The sequence below is a fragment of the Cnephaeus nilssonii genome (genome assembly GCF_951640355.1).
Source record: "Cnephaeus nilssonii genome assembly, chromosome: 14".
NCBI classification, from domain to species: Eukaryota; Metazoa; Chordata; class Mammalia; order Chiroptera; family Vespertilionidae; genus Cnephaeus; species Cnephaeus nilssonii.
The window spans coordinates 32,783,074-32,806,768 of NC_137085.1; the positions used below are offsets into that span (position 1 = coordinate 32,783,074).

General features: G+C 40.0%; 1 protein-coding gene across 2 annotated transcripts in view; it reads right to left on the minus strand.

Moving 5' to 3' along the window:
* Positions 1-23,695, minus strand: part of NTRK2 (neurotrophic receptor tyrosine kinase 2) — a gene marked incomplete at its 3' end in the record, with an annotated part of 314,958 nt that overhangs the window by 272,925 nt on the left and 18,338 nt on the right. For both annotated transcript variants that reach the window (XM_079790908.1, XM_079790909.1), the window contains exons 5-8: positions 8,429-8,503; positions 8,246-8,317; positions 3,837-3,905; positions 1,243-1,397 (exon numbers count right to left, since the gene is read on the minus strand). In XM_079790908.1, the coding sequence (XP_079647034.1) occupies positions 1,243-1,397; positions 3,837-3,905; positions 8,246-8,317; positions 8,429-8,503 (371 nt within the window). The remainder of the gene's footprint in view (positions 1-1,242; positions 1,398-3,836; positions 3,906-8,245; positions 8,318-8,428; positions 8,504-23,695) is intronic.

The window sequence follows — 23,695 nt, forward strand, 5'->3', positions numbered from 1 at the left end:
AGGCCGGCACTAGACATTTTGCCGCCACTATAAAATATAAATAATACGAGTACTGTCTGCTAAATTCAAGAAAATTTATGTATTTATGAAATAAATAAATAAATTACTTACCTAAATTATCTGAATAGCTGATTTGTAATGACATCACTTGTTTAACTAACTTACTAGCACGCAGTACGATGTGTATCGTCTAAGAGACAGTTACAAAATGTTTTCGTCGTTGCCAATCCCAAAAAATGCCATTGTTCATTAAGTCCAAACAATGGTGGTCGAATTCTAACAACTGATCAACAATGCGAACTTTGATAAGCAGTTCTCGATAATCAGTTCTCAACAATTATTTGTTATTATTAAAGTTTAACATTATAAAATTAACAAAACTAATATAAAACTCATACATATCCTGGCTAAATAGCCACATGGCCGCCGAAAACCGTATATTCCCTTCCTGTTCTCCCGCTGTTCCCTAGCTTGTCGTGCATTCTTTCCAAAAATCGGGACTTTTTTAAAACGCCGTGGGACGCGGGACAAATTGTTAAAAATCGGGACTGTCCTGCCAAAAGCGGGACGTCTGGTCACCTTACTATAAACACACTAGTCCTCACAGAGAGCTGTGATTTCATCACACGGTGCCATTTTAAATTCTGGAGGTGTAAATGCTGAGGAGAGGAGTGGGGACAAGGGTAAAGGAAGAGATTTTGAACTTAGACATGGGATAAAGCACTTGTAAGGGGAAATCTGAGGAGCGCCATCAAGAGACATAGACATCTGACATCTGGATTGAACGGCATTTTCTTATGCTTCCAAGACACTTTATCACCTTGAAATCCTTCCCTCTATATGGCCTGAGGGCCAACCAAGTATACATGTGGCCAATGGAGTACTACATTCTTAGCAGATACTTTTTGGATGGATGGATGGATGGATGGATGGATGGATGGATGGATGGATGGATGGACAGACGAACGAACAAAGAAACAAAGGAATAAAGTGTGTGCTTTTTTCTCTGTACACTTTAAAGTCATTCATTCAAAATTAATATTCTACTTGCAAAAAATGTTCAGCAAAGTTGCTCCCAAATGATTTCTCCATACTGCACACAAATGTTGCCCAACTTACTGGAGACATAATAGCATACAGAATAAAATCTGGGTAGTGGTAATCTTCCCAGACTCTCTACCACACCAAGGCAATTAGAATAATTAATAGCAACTAGAACTCATTGACTTAAAAGTGAATTACCACAATTGGGGATCTGCAGGTTCGCCAGGGGAATATTCTTGCTGCTTTCATTTAGGCAGTACAAATCCTGAGTTTCTGGACTGGATTTAGTCTCCTGAAGAGTCTTGATCCACATAATATCACAGGAACATGCGAATGGATTGCCCACCAAGATCCTACATGAAACAAAAATGAAACTCGGTCAGGCTTCTCTTTTTTAATTTTAACTACATTCATGCTCCTGAAGCACTACAAAATTGTGAATTCTTTCTAGCCAGCCATCTTTGAAAGTCATACCCATCTTTAAAACATAACTACTTATTATTCGTTAATGTATCTAATGCTTACTGAGCTTCTGCTGTGTGCAAACACCACTGTAAAGGCTAAAAGATGCAAAGTGATGTAGGACCTTTCAGAATAATAGGGAAACAAGATAAGGGCAGAAATAGCTGTCATGTAGGAAAGAAAAGTGTGTGTCTCACAAAATGAGGGGAAATAAGGCGCTGTAACAAATTTATCACTATTATTATACAGTTATTATGAAGGTCTTAAGTGAAGATGCCAACAGTAAGTTTTCAGAAATACTAACATACTTATTTCTGGTCAGGCTGGAGATTGAAGTGTTATTTAATAAGCTCAAACTTCAGTGGGGGGCAGAAAAGTGTCATCTTCATTTAAAATGAGACTGTAAATCCAATGCTAGGACTGAAGTGTGAGAGCTAATCAGGTGGTGCTCACAGCTTTCTGCAACCACAGTTAGTTTGATTGATGCAAGCAAGGTGGAGTGAATGTGAGAGAGAGAATCTGCAAGGGAGCTCTTGGACCTCTGGCATGCATGTGCGCAGGTGCTCACATGGCTACACACACACACACACACACACACACACACACACGCACACACCAAGCTCAGGAGTTCAGAAAGCAAGGGCAGTAAGCTCCAGATTGAGCCGCTTAGCCCACTGTGAGAAGGTCTGCTGAGAGAAAGCCACCATTCAGCCGTGCTGCCTGGACTCCTGTGGCCTGCGACTGGTGAAGGAGGAAATAGTCAAGAGGAAAATAAAAACCACAAGAAAAAAATCTTTAAATGCTTATTTATAATACTCAGTGGCCTATTTAAGATGAATTCCATTTATGGTAATGAGCCTTTAAATGAGGCCATTTAAAATCGTTACATAGGCTCTGCCTGGAATTAACCACAATACTTAAGATTTCTGTGTGGACCGGACCTGGGCTTTGCAGCATCATTTACTCCTGTGGTTTTCTGGTCGGGTTCTAAGAATCTCAGGGATCCCTGGAGACTTTTCTGGGAATTTCTTTGGGGAAATGTGGTCATAGCAGACTCTTTAATTTGTGTCTGCTTGATGGCCTCCAAGTATCCCTCCAACGCCAAAATAAGATTTGATGCGACTGGATATGGAATACAATGCAGAGGAGATCCACAATGTGTAAGCCCCACCAATTCAAGCTATTTCCTGGCAGTCTGAGTACATGAAAAACTAAAGAATCATTCTAAAAAGAAAGTCTGGTTGAATCATCAGAGAGGATAAAGAAGCCAGGGGTTCTTCAGTTATACATATAACAATATTCCTATGACCACAAAATGCCGATGGACAACTGGCTTCTTCCCCTAGCTCACTGTGCAAACTCCTTTTGCAGTGATTATCATTACATGTGCATGTTAGACGTCTACCTCTCTCACCACAGAGCAGAATCCTGGACCACAGAGATCTTCTATCGCCATGGCCTACTGCCATGTTACTTTGATTTGTAACAGACACACAATTAACATTTGTTGAATGAATTAATTAAATATGTTGAAGGGAGAATATTGAGACATGTAAATTTGGAATCAGAACTCTGATTTTTAACCAAGCAAGTAAATTTTCTGCAGTGATGCTTAAAATTTTTACAGAGTATCTTACTCTATTTCGTGTATCTTCCTTAAGTTTTTAATTTGTCTACTCCTGTGTTAAAAACCTAGTACTTCAACTACCTGAATTCAGTTTATTCAAAATCATTGCCAATCACTAAGACTTTCATCATGTAACCCTCATTGCTACCAATTAGCTTGCTGTCACCCCACTAGTGACATCTTCTAATCTGCCCAATTTCCTTGTGAATGGGTGGACCCTACATCTCAGGCCACATACAGTTTAAGCGAAAGCTTTGCTGGTATTCAAAGGCCTTGTCCATTTTGGCCCACCTCTGCTACACAGAATCTCTGCTGCAGGGTTCTTTGAGCACCTTAACCATAGGAATGTCAACAGTTTACATCTGCTTCATGGTGATAACCCAAAAATTGAACACACTTGGAAATTCTGGCTATTAGTCATCAACACATTTAAATATTTTCCCCTCCATTACAAAATAAATCATTTATGTAAAAACATTTAAACTTCATCATAAACAATATGTTACTATTGTGGTTTCTAATTTTTATTACTCAATCCTGTCTTCTTAAGTGAAAAAACAAACAAACAAGTAACTAAAACTTGAGAAATCATTTTTCAAGAATTTTTACATCAAAATAGATCTGCAGCATCACTCATTTAAAAATATACTTAATTGCCCTTTTCCTTGAAAAAAATTTCCCCAAACACAAAATCATTACTTACAGCTCAGACAAGTCAAGGTGACGGAAATGTTTCCTAGACAAACTCGTCAGTTTATTTCGAGTAAAATTGCTGAAAGGAATAAAAAAAGATTAAATGTGAATCTAAAAATGATATATTTCAGAAATAAAGTATTCAAATTGAGATTTTTTTCACAATATAATTTTATTTGATCATGGTCCATGCATTACTTAAACCCAATCATCTCTTTCTTTTACCAGAAGTGACAGTTTAGTTTTTCCTGCTTCTCTTACCTATCATTTTTGCCAATGGAGGGTGGGAGAGTAGGGAGTGGAGCATAATTTTCCTATTGTCTATATTAGGTCTTTTTTTTACACAATAGCTTATTTTTCATATGCTGATTCAGAGCCCAGTTATATACCTCCTAGAGATTTCTGACCTTTTGAACAACTAATATAAAGATTAAATTTAATTTAATTTAAAACCATAAACTCACCAGAGAGAAAAGATGCTTTAAAATGAAAGAGTGTCATGAATATTTTGAAGTCACGTGACATACAGAACCTTGGATATGAACTGGATTTAACACGTCCTCATAGGAAAGAAAACAGCTATTGACTAATAAACTCTGCTGAGATCATTTCTATAGGATTTCTAATAACCAGATAATGCCATGAAGAGAACAACAAAAGATTACAAGGAGTATGTCAGAATTTTTCTTGAACTATTCTAACGACATGTCATTTTAAGATTTGGACCAATCAAAGAAAAGATGTCATATTTGTTATGGAAAAAATAATACTGAATTTACCTACATGTTCCAAACATGTAGTCTTTTCAATGGGCAGGAGTTTCAGTTTCCAATGATCAATGCTATGAGACCTTGATTTGGGAAATTCTAAGCCATAATTCTGACAGCTGACTCCCGCTGTGAATTTGTTTACTAGTTGAATTTACTTAAGAAGTGTCCAGTGATTGGGCCTCTAGACATATGAATATAAAATAAACACCAACTTTTACAAAAACAGCCAACACCTCAACAAACTGCAATGAGCCCTTCAATATCTGTTTCCTGCTCAGGAGAGTGAGCTTTGGGCTGAGAGTCAGATAAGAATGGGAGATCTGAGGGTGACAGTAATCCTGGACCCTGACCTGAGGCTGGTCAAACAGCGTAACAAAATCATAAATTAAAAGTATCTATGTGTTTGACCAGTCACCTTCAGAAAGGGGTTACAACCCAGGAGCGAATGCATGATCTCAAACTAGACAGTTGATGGAGATAGAAAGGGCCACTCTTGTGCCTCATAATTTAAGGATGTGTGTGTGTCCAATCCCGCCTTATTCTATATTGACATTTCCACTCACCTTAACCCCTCCCTACACAAGGGTGCCCTCTTCCTTCTACGCATGCATCTTCTCTTTTCACACGGAGTGTGGAATGCTCTCTGACATGAAAAACCCCTCCGCCAGGAAGTTTAAAAATGTGCCTACATAAATCTTTTCTTTTGGAATGTGAATTAAGAATGGCTTTCATTGAAGTATTATACATTGAAAAGTCAATCTGCCTATCTTCCCCACAGTCTTGGAGACACAAATATTTTCATCTTCATCTGAAATCCCAATCCTTCGGGGGGGGGGGGGGGGGGGAAGGGGGGAGTACAGGGGAACCTGCTCTTCCTTCCAAGAAGAACAGGAGAGGGGAGCAAAGAAAATGATACTTATTGTCAAGGTTCCCGGGTCAGCCAGCGAGCCGGCACCGGGGCGCAGCTGCCCCTATTGGGCTGCCAGCAGCACAGCCCAGAGCTGGGTTAGGCGCCAAAGAACAAGATGAGTTTTATGAACCATACTTATTATTGGGGCCAAAAGCCAAAAAGAAGGAGGAGGAGAGGGAAAAAAATCCACAATCCTCTTACTGTTTGATTATAGGACTTTGCAAAGGAGCTAATTAGCACCTCTGCAAAGCCCCTGGAAAACACAAATGCTGGCTTTTCTCACAGTCTCTGGGTTCTCAGGGGCCAGGCAGGAATTAAGGCACCAAGAAATAAACTCAGTGACCAGTCGCAGGGCCTCTAGAGAGTCCCCAGGCCTGCAAATATGAGCAGGGTGGAGGGGAGTGGTGAAAGTGAGAGACAGGAGCCAATCTGAATTTCCTTAAACCCAAAGTGCAGTGCTCTTGTGCAGGATTTTATACTGTAGGAGAAACTAGCAGAGATAATCGGCATATCCCACGGACATCAAGAAACAGCTTCTGATACACATTTCCTTCCCAGCTCACTCTCACCCGTGATGCTGATATTCAAGTTAAGGGTGAAATTTACTTGTGGGAAATCAGGGGAGAAGAAGCCAGTGGCCCCAAGTCCTTGATCTTAAACAAAGGTTGGGACTAAGGTTTGGAAAGGCAAGCACTTGACTTGATTCTCTCCTCCCTCCCCACCATTCTCAAAAGCCAACAACTTAATTTAATTCCTTATTTGGGTGATTAGAGCCTCTTTCATGACACAAATTAATGAAGCTTATGGACATTTTATGATTCCTTCGTAACAGTTGGAACATTAGCCTTACTGTGTAACTATGCCTACAAATATCAATCGAGTTTCTACAATCTGCCCAGTGACTGGGCTTCCAAATTATTGGCTTTTAATGAAACTATATAGGATGTGCCTATCTCATTGGTTTCCTATTTTCAAATGGCACCTGTTTGGAAGATAGAGATAAATGCCAGGCTGTATATATAGAATGCCATTAAAAGTATTCTACCCTATAGTACCAAAAATCCACAAGGTAGCTTTGGTTTCCTAGAAATAGCTTGCAACAAGGAAAGGAGGGAAAATATAAGAGGCACAATAAAGAAATAAACTAGTCTATTATTACTAACACTACAATTAATCATAGCCCGCTAAACAAAAATCACAAGAGTAGGGGGAATGATTTGGTAAAACAGCCAGTAAAATGTGGTTGTTGAGCAATTAGGGCCTAAAGTCAGGTGTAATGAAAATACTGGAATTAACTACTGAGGTCATTAATACATGTAAGTGACTGCATTAGAGCATTTTGCCTTTTTCTTCTCTCCAGTTTCTCTCTTGTTTATGCTGTCAAGGCCTACGCAGTCATCAGACTTGTGCAGGCAAACTGACTGCAGAGATGGTGCCAAACAGCATTTAATGAAATGTGTTAATAAAGTTCCTTGGAGTTTTGTCACATTTTTGCCAAATGCTTTTTATCTTAATTCCATAGGCTTTATTTTTGAATTGACTTTATCATTAACGCCACCTATAAAATATGAAGTCAACATAGTGGCTTTATGAAATTAAGGTTTTTCATAATATCAACAAATCTCCATAGAGAGTCCAGGCAATCTGCTCTAAGAGAATGATTTCTTTTATAATTGGCCTGGAAATCAGTTGGGGAACTAGTCTCCCCAAGAAAAGAAAGAGGACAGATGTTACCAGAACGCTGATCCTGAAATCTTAGGGATGACACAGATTTTACTTCCTGTACTCTTATTGGAAGAACATGGCCAGGAGCGAACCCTGGAGTCATAATTCTGTCACTTCCAATCCCTGTACCTGAGAAAATCCAACATCTTCCTCAGTCTGATTTTCTGTCCATGAAATGGGAATAAAAACGATTTTCCCTACCACTTAGAAAAATCAAGTGAGATAATGCAGGTGACTATGAGACACATAGGGTATTGTTACAAATAATTTGCAAAACACCAAAGGGCCAATGAATGCAGGCAACATTCCTCCAACAGAAGGTCCCACTGAAAATTAGGATGTGGGGACATCAGTCTGAGCTTAGGAGTAGGTGACTCTGTTTAATGATGAAACCTTTTAGAAAGGCCACACCTATTGACTAAGTGCTATCATCTAACAGGATTTAGCAGCCAGCAGCCTAAGAGCTCCCATTGTCCCTATTTATTTACAATTGACTTCAGCTGACAAAGCTTCAACATGACTTCAGGGGAAGCATTTGCTATTGTTAATAACTGTCTGAACCTTTGGATTGTCCCATGACAGACAGCTTTTTTTAAATGAAATTTCAAAAGAGGATCTATTGTGGGGGGCAAGGCATTAGTAACTGTGAGCTCCCTGAAAAGGCCATGGCCAAGCCAGTGTCTTTCCATTCCACTGGTTTAATGTCTTTCAGGGAACATGATTCCAAGGAAAAGAATCAAGGACATAGTTTTCACATCAGATTCTTGCCTTGGCCTATTGCTCTGTCCAAGATGGAAATGGCCAAGAAATTCATGAAAGGGAATAAACAGGCTGTTCTAATACCCCTCTAAAGCTATGCTATCCAGAAGTCAAGGATAATGATTCTAAGCTATTGTCACAGTTATACTAATTTTTTAAAAGTGGGGTTAGAGTTGGAAAAGAAGGAATATAAGCAGAGAGGACAAATTTTTGAGTAAATTGGGCCCAGGGAAGCAAAAGACAACCTTTACTTACATGTGCTGTAAGTTGCTGTTTTTCAGAAATGCTTTATGAGCCACAAATTTTAATCCTGAATCCACAATTGTCCTATGAAAACATAATTGCACACATGTTAGAACTAACCGATGAATGCCACCAAACTCTAATAGAACATAAGAAGAAGTTCTGAGATTAAGTACACAAGTCCTGAATACTCACAGATTTTTCAGTCCCACATAAGCTTCAACATCATCCTCGTTGATGATTTCTAACCTTTTCTGATTTGCAATGTAACTGCAAAAAAGCAGAGGGTGAACCATTGACTCAGAATGTAGACAGAACATAAAGAATGGATAACATCCATACAACCTTACCACAGTGCTCAATGTGATCTTTCCCACCCAACCTAACCCTACCATGTTAAAAAAAAAAAAAAAATTCAGCTAGGGAAGCAAAAGTGAGTGTGATTGAGAAGAAACCAGGATTAAGTAGGTGTCAAGGTCAATGACAGGTTCGCCAGGCTTCATTTTTATCACTCTTTCAACTAACAATTTTAGTTTCCCTCCCCTTTCCCCCTGTGCATAGAGGTGAAAATAACCTGGAAATGCATTCATTTCCACGTCTCTCAAAGGCAGTTCACCCTTATGGCAACAGCCACAGGGATGCTGGCATCATCACAAGCAAGACAAATCACACCTTCCCTCACATTCCAAGAGAAGCAATCACTCCCTCCTTTTAGCTCCTAAAACATTGAAGCAGATTCCCTTTCCCTTTTCTCTCTCTCCCTCCCTTCCTCCCCACTTTCTCTCTTCCTGGCCCAGCATCCCTCTCTCTGCCTTTGTCAGTAACAATAACAATTTTTCCTTTCAGAAAACACATTTCACAAACCCCACATGGCCCTAGTGCACTCTCTGTAAGAACCCTCCTCTACCTCCCAACGCCTCAAATATAGGAATAAACTGGGGACTCTGGCTAGACAGAGAATTTCATCCCTTTGATGATTGTCTTAGAGTTGATCATGTGACCTCAACTAGGCCAATAAGAATCCTCCCTAAAATTAAATAGATGAATGCTGGTCCAGAGAGACTCGGTCTACTCAGTCTCTCTCTCTCTCTCTCTCTCTCTCTCCCTCTCTCTCTCTCTCTCTCTCTCTCTCGCTGAAAGATTACACAGTCTGGGGCTTCCATGTGAAATTTTTCTGCCATGAGGGGACTATCCAGGAATAAATTCACACACAGAAGAGAGATAGGAGATACAAAAAAAAGACAGAACACTGAAAATGCCACTAGAGCCTTTGAATCCAGCCATCTCTGAGGTCAGATGTCAGATGCCACTAAGTGAAGTTTGTTCTGAATTTCTGTCACCTGTGACCAAGAATACAGACCCAGTAATGCAAACACAAAGCTGTTAAAATTGCCTCCATGGAATTTCTTTGTGATAGTTCGTCAAGAACCTGTCTGTCCATTTTTCTTAGATCAAAACCTCTTTGAAGACAGTGGCTACTGTTTTACAGTTCTTAATATACACCATAGCATCTACCAAAGTACCTTGCGCAAGGTAGCTATTCAACAGATAAAGGATGGATGGATGGATGGATGGATGGATGGATGGATGGATGGATGGATGGATATCCTAATGGATATATGGGCAACCCTTAGAGCTCTAAAGTCACTATAAGAAGTTGTGCTATGATGCATTTTTTTTCTTTCTTTTTCATTAAGATAAATAACATATTACAATTAAGACTCTTAAAACAAATATATAATCCTGCTGTTATCAACGTGAGTTAAAATGGGGAAAAAATTTAAAAGTAACCAATTGGGGAGAAGATGCAGATCTATAGGTCCCTTCTACCTAATCCAAAAATGAAACAAAAAGTATTTATGGTAAGAGTTGGGGCACCCATTTCTAGAAAACAAATTTTAGAAATAAAATAAGTAAATGCTCTGAGGGAACAAAATTACACCAAAGAGAAATAATTTTAAAGGGACCTACCTAAACATTATCCCTATTATATAAAAATGCAACTTCCAAGGTAGAAAGGCATCTTCTACTCAAAGATCTTGGTTCTCCCTGATACCCAGGGCCTGGCACTTAATAGATGTGCAGAAAGGATTCATTCTCTTATCTCTTTCTACTGCACACAGAAGGAAACATTTTAAGACTCTAACCTAATGCTCAAACAACAATTTCAATGTCAAGAGTTTTTATTAAATGCTTAAAATTATCACACATTAATGTATTTTTCCAAGATTTTCATTCCATTAACATTTCCAATAGAGATCACAGTGACCTCCTTCTAAATTATCTCCCAAAAAGAGATGGATTCCATGGAGCCCTAACTTTTAAGGCTTTTTTCATTCAATCGTGGTAAAGGGGGTAAATAGTGTGGGGTAAGGTTTCATTTGGGCTCACAAAGACTTTCAGAGAAACCTGTCCACTCCTTATAGCTGCACTTGCATGGTGGCTGTCAGTGTTCTGAAAACCTCAACTCTCTTTTGTTTAGACATCATTGCATCCTCCATGCTTATGACAGGGGCCCGACACTCAACAGGTCCTTAATCAACTGAGGCACAGAGCAGTTATCTTTGTTATTTATGACCTTTATTTTTTATTTTTATTACACTTTTCACCAGATTTGTTGGGGGGTGGGAGGGTTGTTATTAATCCTCACCTGAGGATATTTTTCCATTGACTTTTAGAGAGAGTGGAAGAGAGTGGGAAAGACAGAGAGAGAAACATCGATGTGAGAGAAACACATCCATTGGTTGCCTCCTGCACACGCCCTGACCAGGGCCCAAGCCAGGGAGGCGTCTGTAACCAAGGTACATGCCTGTGACCAGAATCGAACCTGGGACCCTTTGGTCTGCAAGTTGACACTCTATCCAGCTAGGGCCAAACCAGCTAGGGCTTTTGTTTTGTTTTGTTTTGTATTTTTGTTAATTCTCACTCGAGGATATTTTTCTGTTGATTTTTTGGGAGAGTGGAAGAGAGAGGGACAGAGAGAGAAACATCGATGTGAGAGAAACACATCGATTACAACAGATTTTTAGTTCATAAACTGTCTAGTTGTACCTGATAAAATACAGTGAGCTAGCATAAATAAAAATGGAAGTCATACAAGAAAGAAAAGCAAGGGCAGAGACATCAACAGAGCTAGAAATTAGGTTTTAAAATGTGTATACTTGTTAGAAAAAAAAGCCACAAGCTTATTTCTAGGTTTTCTAGTCACCGATGCCCAAGAAAAGAAGGAATGGGACATAAATTTGGTCAATGGTAAATTTATAGTGTTCATGAGATGAAAATAAGCCAGACATTAAGCAAAACATAACTGCTCTTGGATCTAAGACTAGACAGGCGATTTTGTGGAAAACCATCAAAAGAACCATATAAAATTATGAAAAAAATAGTCACTAGAGAATACTCTTCCACTGTGGAGACAGGAATTTCCTAGATAAATAATGATTTTTTTTTCTCCTGTTCAAAATGGAAAAATCAACAGAACTAGATTAAAAGGTTGGCAAATGTCCTCCCAGATGCCAGGAATTCCCCTTCATAAGTTACCATCTGCAGAGGTGCCCACATGATAGCTGCTGGTTATAGAATGGTCATGAAATCTACCCCTAAGAACTCTCCTTCACTACCATTGAGGAATCACAGGACTACAAAGGAAGCCAGTGAAATTATTAACAGACAATTGACAAAGGGGAAACTCCATGGCCAAGAAACTGCTCACCCTACAAGGAATCTGAAATACAAATTAAATAATGACATACCATTCCTCTCACACTAGAGTGACAAAATGTTTAAAGATTGACAATATAAAACATGTCTAAGGATGTGAAGAATTTCTCTTACATTGTTGGAGGGATAAATTGGTATAACCACTTTGAAGGGCAATTTATCAGTATCCTAGAAAATTATAAATTGTCATACTTCATAGCCCAGCCATTCCATTTCCAGGTATTCACCCAAGAGAAATTCTCACACATGCACACAAGGAGACATATACAAGAATATTCACTATATTTACGGTCAGAATCAAAACTTGGGAACAACCCAAGTGTCCATCAATACAGAAACTACTCAGCCATAAAAAAAAAAAGATGAAATATTGTCGTTTGCGACAACATAGATGGATCTTGAAGGTATTATGCTAAGTGGAATAAATCAGACAGAAAAGGACAAAAACCTTATGAATTCACTCATATGTGGAATATAAAACAAAAAAGTAACAAAACTAGACTCACAGATACAGACAACAGAATGCTGCTTACCACAGAGAGAGAGAGAAGTAGGGAGATGGTGAATTTAGGTAAAGGGGGTCAGATGCATGGTAACAGAAGAAAATTATATTTTGGGGGTGAGCATGCAATAAAATATACAGATATCAAATTATAATGTACTCCTTGAATTTATGTAATGTTATTAGCCAATTTTATTTTAATAACTTTAATTTTTTTAAAAGCCCAGCTGGTGTTGCTCAGTGTTTGAGCATCGACCTATGAACCAGGAGGTCACAGTTTGATTCCCAGTCAGGGCACATGCCCAGGTTGCAGGCTTCATCTCCAGTGTGGGGTGTGCCGGAGGCAGCCAAACAATAATTCTCTCTCATCATTGATGTTTCTATCTATCTCTCCTCCTCCCTTCCTCTCTGAAATCTATAAAAATATATTTTAAAATAAATTAAAGATAAATAAATTAAAAAAACAGAAAAGAGTAAGATGTGTTAAATTCATAAGTTGAATTGAACCAGATCTTTATATTTGAGCAGAAAGTAATTTTCATGTCAAATGAGGAAAAATGCATAATAATATATGCATATAATATGAAAAACTAATGCAAACTTTAAAAAGGTATTGAATTTATGGGGGTGACATTGGCTAATAAAATTACATAGGTTTCAAGTGTACAATTCTATAATTCATCTGTATATTGTACCCAAAGTCAAATTTCCTTCTGTCACCAAGAACTTAATCCCTTTTACTCTCTTCTACCTGCCCCATCCCCCTTCTCTCTGGTAACCACTATACTGTTGTCTGTGTCTATGAGTTTTTGTTTGTTTGTTGTTTATTTGTTTGTCTTGTGTGCTTTTTTTTCAAAAAAATATACAGAAAACAATGAATAATGTTCATAGTCAACTATACATGTGAAGTATAAAAAAATTGCAAGTAAGATCACTTTGGGAAAGGAGAATGGGTCTGAGATTAAGAAATAAGCTGTTAAAGTATTTATTGTATTATACTGCTAAACTCTTTTATTAAAAGAGAAAAGACTTGTAGCAACAAAGACCAAAATGTTGAAGTGTCAGTTCTGAGTATAAGTACATGAAGTTATCGTTATATCATTGTGTTTTTGGTTTTTCTTTTTCTTTTAAAAATTTATGAAGAGGGAAGAAAGGAAGGGAGGAAGGGAAGGAGAAAGGGGGGTGGGGGAGAGACAGAGAAACGCACAGAAGTGAAATGACTGCAGGGAAGCTGAACTCCAGGGCTTCTCAGTTACTCAGTGGACAAATACACCTGGGCCTAAATTCTAGTTCCCTGGACCACCCAAAAGGCAGAAGTCTGAAAACCTTCTGCTCCCTGCCCCAGAACTGCTCCACAGGAACCAGGAGACTAAGGAGCTGGGCTGCCCCCTACTGGTGATTTCCACGTGTCTCCAGGAGGATCTTGACAACACCAGGTCTTCTGAGTTCTCCCATCTCATTGCACTGCTCAGAGACCACCCCGGGGTCAGGAAGGAGAGCGGAAGAGCCAGGCCAGGGAAGACAAGTGAAAGATGCGCCACCAGCTTTCCCCCCAGAAAACCATTTCCCATCCCTCCAGTCACAGTGCTATCAAACTCTGAGGGCTCTGTACGGAGTCAAGCTTTGCTTAATAAAACACATCTCTGAGAACAGTTTCATTCCCAGCGAAGCAGAGGGAAGGCCCAGCATTTTGACACAGGCCTTTCTCAAAAGCTTTCTCTCCATGACAATCTCTAACTTCCCTAGCCATGCCCCAGGGCCCATGTCCCATTGCTTGTCCCAATAAGAATCTCATTGAGTTCAGCAGAACTTTGGTTCTTCATGGAAAACCACGCTTCTGCCCTTCCAACCTGCAAAGGTTGCCTTCATTCTATTTTAGAGAGGTCAGCAGCCTTTGAACAGTGACAAAGAGACTCATTGAATTTGAATTTATTTTAATTTGATAGTCCTTAAGAATTTCTCTCACTTAGCTCCTGGGACTCCCATTCCTTCTGGCCCACCCCTTTCATCAGCAATCTGTGTGGAATCATTCTTGGTCATCAAACAACCTGTTTTGCCCAAATATGCCTTCCTCCATTCTTGAATTCATATAAAGGACTCTAGGGTGGACCTCATAGTATCATAGTATTAAAAGTTTTCACTTTTACCACTACCTATTGCCCTAAATATTGGATCCCATATTTAAGGCACTTCTTAATGAATTCTTCTGGGGCCCAGTCAATCTGAAATGTTGTTTGATCTCTATGCAACCCAAAAAGGCTCTTTGCAATCACAACATGTTTTTGCCATCATTTGGCAAGCATTTTTCAACTTTGTAATTAAGAATTAGAAGAAATGGAGGTACTCTTTGTACCCACATTTGCATTTTTCCATGAACCTATCTGACTCCCCAGCTGAACCACTAACTCTTCAAATGAAGGAGTTTTATTCATCTCACTGCATCTCCATTTCATGTACTCACAGAGCTGATTCTCACGAATGCTGGTGGACTTAGCACAATCAAACAGACCTAAGCATCTTCCACGTGGACTTTTATTACCCCACGGAAAATACCAGACACAAACACAGGAAAGATGCATAGTAAGTACTAAATGAAAATTATGATAATAGAAAATAACTTCATTTATCATGTAGAAAACAGGGAAAGATAATAACAGAGGAAGATGGAGAGCCAATTTTGAAAGCAAAATTTGTCCAATCTAGGAGTGAATTTGGATCACAAACACACAACACATTCTAACCAACTATAGTGCTTATTTATCTTTTTAAATATAAAAATTAATTGCCTTTGGAAAATTAGCACTTATTTGCCACCAAACCCCTCAGGAATATTAAGACTAGAAATTGCCTCCAATAATCTTTAGATCCATGAAGATAGATATCCAAGCTTCTTTTTAAAAAATTTATTTTTATTGATTTCAGAGAGGAAGGGAGAGGGAGAGAGAGGTAGAAACATCAATGATGAGAGGGAATCATTGATTGGCTGCCTCCTGCATGCCCCCTATTGGGGATTGAGCCTGCAACCCAAGCATGTGCCCTGACAGGGAATCGAACCTGTGATCTCCTGGTTCATAGTTTAACGCTCAACCACTGAGCCACACCAGCTGGGCTCCAAGGTTCTTAACATTGAAAGAGGTGATGCCCTCTGGAGGCATGGCTCACTGCCACAGTCTTTGATGGGCACAAAAGAGAAGGTTCCAAGCAGAGGTACAAGCACCTGGATGGTAAGGCCACAGTGGAAGTAATGACAAGATATGACTGGGAAGGTCAACAAAGGCTTAAATGGAGCTCAGGCCTTGAAGAGACCAGAAAGTCAACAGATAAAGAATATGCACATAAGCCGAGTATCTACTATCTGCCATCTTATTTTGTATGTCACCAAAGCTTCTCCAACCTCAACTGGACATCTAGGTCTAAGACATTTTCTTGAGGGTAACGAATTTCCTCTCCTCGGGCTTAGCAAAATGCTTACTGGTAATTTTTTTGGAAAAGAAGAGAAAAGAGGTAAATTTAGGAAAAATTCACAGAAGCATTTTTGAATTATAGGTTCCTAGAAAGGGTCCTCATCCCATTTTAATAGATTTCACACAGGCTTTAAGAACCTATCAAATAAAAAAGAAAAGAAAAAAAAAGAATAAGAACCTATCAAATAATTCCTCTGGGTAACCTGCCTTGAGTAACAAAGAGTTGTTTCTAATACAGCTTTTCTTCGTGTGTATTAGGCTAACAGCAGTATCCTCTAAAATAAAATTTCTCTTTAGCTTAGCCTTTATTACCTGAACTGTACTTTGGCAATACATTGAAAAGCAATGGTAACAGCAATGAATGTATCTAATGGCCACTCTTCAAAATGGAATCACTTCCTTCTACCTGGGCCAACCTTACCACCCTCTTCACCCCCCCTACACACACACACACACACACACACACACACACACACACACACACACCAAATAACTAAATAACCTAATAAAAGTAGGTAAAACCTAAAAGCCAAAAGGGATTGTGATATGTTCCCAAGCATGGAGTGAGGCATTTCAACTCTTATAGGATCCTCTCTGCCACAGGATTTCCATCATAGGGAATATAATAATCCTCTAAAAAATATTCCTTTGTCCCAAGTCCACAACTAGGCAGCTTCAGTTTCTCAGCAAAATGCTGAGAAAGAGTTAAGATACTCAATCCATGATGGGCTATAGCAGAACTCAAAGCAGGAATTTTTCAATATATCACTTCATTCTTAAGACAGGATACACCACCCCACTGTGAAGACATGAATATAGAGAACAGCAAAAGCATGCTCGAAATCTGAATGTGACCCTCCTGCTAGGACATGCTGGGTAGCATCAGCACTTCCACCTTTTTTTGGCCATTAGCATAGAAGTAGCATCAGTAATTCCTGTTATAGAGTGCTAACTGTGTGCCAGGCACACAGGATTGGTTGGGAATGCACAGGATTGTCTCTCTGAACACAACAATGTTACCAGGGGAGCACTATGATTGTTTCCACTTTTCAAAAGAGAAAACTGGGGCCCAACCATGCCAGGTCACTTCCTGAAGTTCACATAGCTGCCCAAACAGGATTTGCACCCAGATCTACTTGCCTTGATTTCCGAGCTCATAACCACTGTACCACACCAGTAGGACCACAGACGTGTAAGTCTAGCACCTTCAATAAGGAATAATTTCTAAAATTTCTGCAAAGTGGGCCTTCACAAATAATCATGGCCTAAATTCCATAGTTAATGAGGACATTTTACAGGATACTCCCATGTAGTATATCTACATAGAGCTATTAAGAGGAGATATTCATTTATCTTCTACAGATTCTTCTGCAGCTCTAAGAACTGCAACTTCTAGGATATCCTTAGGGATTTAAGAATCCAAGTGGCTAGAAAAGAATATAAGTGGTATAGTGTGAGGGATAAACCCACTGCACTAGATCACCTCTTACTAGCTGTTTGGCCTGGGGCAAGCCCCTATCCCTCAATTTACTTGTCTATAAAATGGAATAACAACAGTAGCTGCCTCATGGGGTGGTTGGGAAAATTAGGAAACTGCCCTCACTTAATGCTAATTATTACGAACAATGAGCAGAAGACCAAGGTTCAAGGGCTGGCTTGTCACTAAGTACATGGTGAGCCTAATCTCAGCCAGCCATCAGTGCCCACACCGGTGAAAGAGGAAATTTGGACTTAATATCTCAGTTCCCTTCAATACACAAGTTACAAGAAAAGTTTCAGCCAAATATTATGAAGGAAAAACTTACACTCTGGCTTTCTCTCTGAATATTTATATATCTTTTTCTTACCCACCTCTAGGAACAAGGAGGTTCCCAACAAGAAACACTACAACTTATGACTAGAAAAATAAATTCTAGAAAAAGACCTTAAAGTTGGCTTTCTACATAAAACACATCCATCTTCACTAGGAAAATGTAAATTTCATTTGACTTAAATTAAATCACAGCCTTTCCTGCAAGCTTAGGATTGGACCCCAGCCTATAAATAATGTGATAGAAAACCTTATAAAGTGGTTGACCAGAAGTCTCAGCAACAGCATGGGGCCCAGACCTCGGGTCCTTTATTTTCCTATGTGTCTTATTAGCCATTTGCTTTTCAAAATGGAAAGATTTCACATTTTAGAAATATGATCTTGCATCTTTTCTTAAGGCAAACAAACAAAAAACAGAAGGTCTGCCAAACTGGACTAGCATTTCTTCCTGGCCACAGTTAGGACAAGGTGAGTGGCAGTGCCCCTGGGGGGTTGGGGCACATTTCCAGTTGGTAACATTCCCAACCAACCTCAGCTATTTCACTGGCCCGTGGAAAGATTTTATGACACCTGACATAATTCTTGCTTGTAATTTCCCCTGAGACTTCAATGCCCCAACTCTTCTCCGACATTGATATGTCTTCTCCATGCACAGAGATCCTGAAATGGAATCTCATCAAATCAAGGGACACAGAGACCACAATGCAAATACATCACATTTTCAAAGAAGCTACATCTACCTGTCCGGAACCTTCAGATACTTCCTTCGTTGTTAAAAGCTAACTAATACAGACACAACATATCCAAGTATAATTTTATACTTTGCACAGTGATAACTAAATACCCAGGAGGCAAAAAGGATGTGTTTTCTTTCCTGACCAAAAACAAAAATAAAAAAATTGTTTTCCTTCCAACTAATTTGCTTCATATCATTATATAGGGTGCCCCCAAAACATGTATACACACTTTGAATAATTATTAATTCCAATGGATTAAATCTAAAAAGAAAGAAACACCAATTGAGCTATTCCCTGTTACATGTGTATGTATTTTTGCAGGGACACCCTGTATATTTCACATTAGGCCTCAGATCTTTCGATAGGTCACAATAACCTACCGGAGCAAATGAGAATCAAGAAAGTAAACTTGTATCATCACACCGTTTCCGCATATTAGATGAGGAGCCCATGGCGGAAATGGTCCTGATATTGAACTACTGTCAGGAAGCAGGCTTAAGCTATATTTAAGACGAAATTTTTATTTTGGGCAGATGTCCTCTGACATCGGTCAATATGAAACCACCACAAACACAAGTCAGCTCATCCGGTGACTTTTGGTGTGTTCTGCAGCTAATTTATCAGGCAGGCCCATGAGAGGCCATCCCTCTCCGGCTGGGGCACCCCCGGGGCCTGAGGGGGCCTCTCCTCTGCTGGAAATAGGATGATCACACCTGCTCCTAACAGCTTCTAAGCTAAAACCATCTCTGCTGTGCCCTGTGGGTGGAACTCTGCAGTCTCAGTTGAGCATCTGTCCATGTTCTGGGGCAAAGGGCTGCTTCCCCACAGCCTGGATCTGCCCGCTGGTACCTCCGCAGTTCATCTTGGTCCGGGGACCGGGTGGTTTCCACCTGGATGAGCACGCAGGCAGGCGGCTTGGTCTTTGTAAAAGGATGTCAGCCTGACCATCTGGTTGTCTGGTTTCCAAAAAGATTGGATCTGGCCTTAACCAGCAATGGAGATGAAAATTTCCAAGCTGTGGTCAGAAGGGACAACTTCAAAGCACATGCAGTCCAGCTTCCAGCAAAGCCAGGCTCAGCAGAAGGTATGTGGGGAAGGGGGACTAAGATCCCATGGCCTACCCATTTTATAAACACAGCACTGGGAGATTAAACTCTTGAACCACTTCAGCCTCCTTGCAGCATGGAGGTCCTCATCACATCCCCCAACTTTCACTGGCCTTCTCAGTAAGAAGAAATAAAATCTACTTGTGCATTTTTCATAAGAGCTATGAATTACATCACTCATTGTCCCCTGCAAGAGAAATTCCTTTCAGAACACAGTGCCAGACAAAGCCATGTTCCTGTGGATTAGGAGGCATTCTCCTTCCTAATAATGAGCTTCTCTTTTCCCTGCCAGGAAGTTGAGCACAACTGTTGTACTCAGTTCCAGCAACTATGTCAACCCTTACAGTGAGCGGGGGTCCGTTTTTTATTCCTTTTTTATTCCTCATTCGCTCCCTACCCCTTAATTTTTACCTTAGTAACCTTATTGTATAAAATAATTTTCATCAGTTATTTAAATACTGGTTACCTGCAACATTTCTAATATGTGTTCCATATAAACTCAAACTCAGTGGCCATTATCTTATACTTGTTTTCAAGAAATGGTTAGTAAATCATTTCATCCACGATTCATTTGAGTTTCAGAGTGAATGGTCATAAATAAGTGAAATCATCTTGCGACTCCAAACCAACACATAAATTAACTTTTAAAAAAATATATTTTCCTTTCTCTGTTATTTCAGGCTGATCAATGTTTCATTTATGACTAGCAAAAAAAAAGAGCATCCAATGATTAGCCCAGGCACTAAGAATTCTAAGAAGCATTCAAGTCAGCACTAATCACAGCAGAACATAGCTTTGAAAGCTCTTGGCCTCCGGTCAGGTCAAATCATTTCATACAAAGAGAATTTGTGGAACTAAATATTTCTGCTCCAACTTCGGGATAGATCAAGCACGGCACAGAGAAAACTGAGCATCAGGCATAATGTCAAGAAAAGAGAATGATTTAAGTGGTGAAATTTTAGGATCTCTGTGAAGGTCTGTTTTGATTTGGGCAGAATTCTTCAGCCAACATTTATAGGCTGTGGGAGTAAGAAGAGCAATAGAATATAAGGGACACTTCCAATTTTATCCTCACCGGTTTCACATCACATGTTAACCTTCAGTCACTTTTATAGAAGGTTAGAGATTCTTTCTTTGGCATTAAACTACAAAGATGCTGGTGGGAAAAGCTCCCAGTCATAAGTGGTTGTGTAAGGCCACAATGAAGAAAATCTATTTTGCAGATGGGAAGTGTGAGTGAATTTTAAATCCTAAACAAATCTCTTATTTTAAAAAAATTAGTTTGAGATATACCATTATTCAAAAAGACATATTTTTGAGGTACCTAGAATAGTCAAATGCAAAGAGACAGAAAGTAGAATGGTGGTTGCCAGAAGCTAGGGACAGGGGAATGGGGAGTTGTTTAATGGTTTCAGTTTTGCAAAATAAAAAGAGTTCTGGAAATGAACAGTGGTGTTGCTTGCATAACTTGAATGTACTTAACGCCACTGAATCATACAGGTAAAAATGGTTGAGATGGTAAATTTTATGCTATGTGTATTTTACCACAATTAGAGAGAGAGAGAGGGAGAGCATTCTTTAAAGGCCTTGTAATTAAAAAGTGAGAATGACAGTTAAAAAGAGAAAATGGAGTACAAACTGACTGATCACCTCCAGAGTCCAGGGCAACTGTTGTAAACAATCTAATAAATGAAATGGACCAGGACTATCGAACAAACAGTGGCAGAACAAGACCATGACCTGCATAATAGTGGCTGAGTCTGACCCATGATTGCTCAGCACATAAATGGTCAATATCCCAATTAGCTGAGCACACTTGGTCCCACAAGATGAGAGAAATATGCCAACAAGCAAAGGGCGTGCCAAGGCTGCACATCTGTCCCCTTAACCCCACATCTGTCCAGTGCCATACTCAAAGCAGATTCTCTTGCTTTTCCATCCTCCTCAACCCTTACAGAGTCCACTATCCTTCAAAATATGGTTAGGATAGACACACAGAATAAAAACTAACAGTCAAGTTCTTACTATGTGTTAGGCACTGGTACAAACATTTTACATGCACCAGCTCATTTTAACCTCACAGAAACCCACAGAGAAAGGTACTATTATTTTCCCCTTTGATGGGTGAGAAAGTGAGGCACACAGAGCTTTAATAATTAGTCTCAAACAGTAGGGGCAGACCAGCTTCAGAGTGGAGTGGGCTCTTAACCCACCAAGTAATCCTGCTTCACAACCTGTAGCACTCCCCTACGCAATACCTCAAGAAAATGAAATATTAATGTGCCGATCACCTGTGCACAAATGGCATGTTCAGTAATTTTTCAGCTTGGAAAAAATATATTGAGGAAAGGAACGTTTTAGGCACAGTTTTCACAATCTTAGGATCCCTCCTAGGGTACCAGCAAATATACACTGAGTGGCCAGATTATTATGATCTCTGAACTCATACTAATCTGGCCACTCAGTGTGTGTGTGTGTGTGTGTGTTGTGTGTGTGTGTGTGTGTGTGTGTGTGTGTGTGTGTGTATTAGAAGCCCGATGCATGAATTCGTGCATGGGTGGGGATGGCCAGCCTGGCCAGGGGGAGGGGACGTGGGCAGTTGGCCGGCCTGCCTGCTGGTCGAACTCCTGGTTGAGGGGGCAATTTGCATATTAGCCTTTTATTATATGGGATATACACTGAGTGGCCAGATCATTATGCATTCAGAGATCATAATAATCTTGCCACTAAGTGTATATTCAGCCATATGAGCTGATTCATAAAATATTACATTCATATCTAGACCTTTCAGGGTACTAATAAAATCTGTAAGGGGAAGAGAGAAAGGTAGGAGCTGGTAGCCACTGGTGTTTACCCATTAACTGCTGGGGACAGATCTCTGCTTTGCTGTTCTGTCGGTGTCTGTGATATCATGGGCTTGTTGTAATACAAGTCAGAGGGGAATCCTGTGCATGCTGTCCTTGCAGGAAACACTGACCCCATGACTGAGAATTCCTCTGAAGAGAGGGGACCCTGCAATGGGAGAAGCATGGAGATTCTGGCCACCCTACTGCCTGCTCCCGTGGCATAAGCCCTGCACTTCCACAGCGTCATCATAGCACAAAACTACCGTAATGCGGAGGCCAGATACAAGGTAGAGGCCCAAACAGCCTTGTCCCTTGTGCCCTTAGCTCTGGGCAGTGGACTCAGGCAGGACAGAGGCCTTCACTCTGGTTCTCCTCCAACTGAGTTCCTCTGTGACAAGGAGTCACAGGGCCAACAGGACGCTCCGACCTGGAAATGGCACCTTTCTTCTTGACCTAGTAGGATCCCAGAACTCCCTATCCACAGACCATGAGCCCACTCCCAGGGCCTAGGTAGGTCTTTTCTGTGGATCTGCTATGGATATGCATGTCCCTAGGCACAAGGCGGTGGGGGACGGGGAGGTTCAAACTGCTGTCTGTGGTGGGGGTGCTGGAGTCTAGATGTGTAGGAGGGATTGTCTACACAGCTGTGAGACAGAAGTGATCTGACTGAAGACCTCCACTGGTGCCTTTCAACAGCCCACACAAATGGTAGGAGCTGGCCTAAGTCTTGTTACCCAGGACCCAGAAAAGAGCCTGGTGGGAGGACATGTAAAATATATACTTGCTAATTGACTAATTGACTAAATAAATGAATGAACTCATCAATCAACCAATCTACTCATGCATGTGTAAACAGTCAATTCCTGTCTTTTATTTCAGCTATCCTGAAATGACTTTGTCAACAAATACCTACTGCCCTCTAAACTGTACATGTATGGATATAAAATACAATGAAAGGAGAGTTAATGACAGAGTGCCTTCTAGGCTGGGCTGGAGTAAACAAAAGGCTCAATAGCGCCGTCAAGGCGCCAGGCAGTTAAATTCCAGAAGACACTTTTTATTAGCGAGAAAGCAATTCCCTTAAAGAGTAAAGGAGAAGGCTAAGAAGTTAAATCCCAAAGGGTCAACTAGGCTTACCCTGAGAACCAATGATTCAACCAAAAATAAGACTTTGCTCATCAGAGTTTAACATCGTATGTTGGATCTATAATGCCCATTCATTCTTTAAAAATTAACTTTCAAAATGTATCAAGAGTCTATTTTATTTGCATGTATAT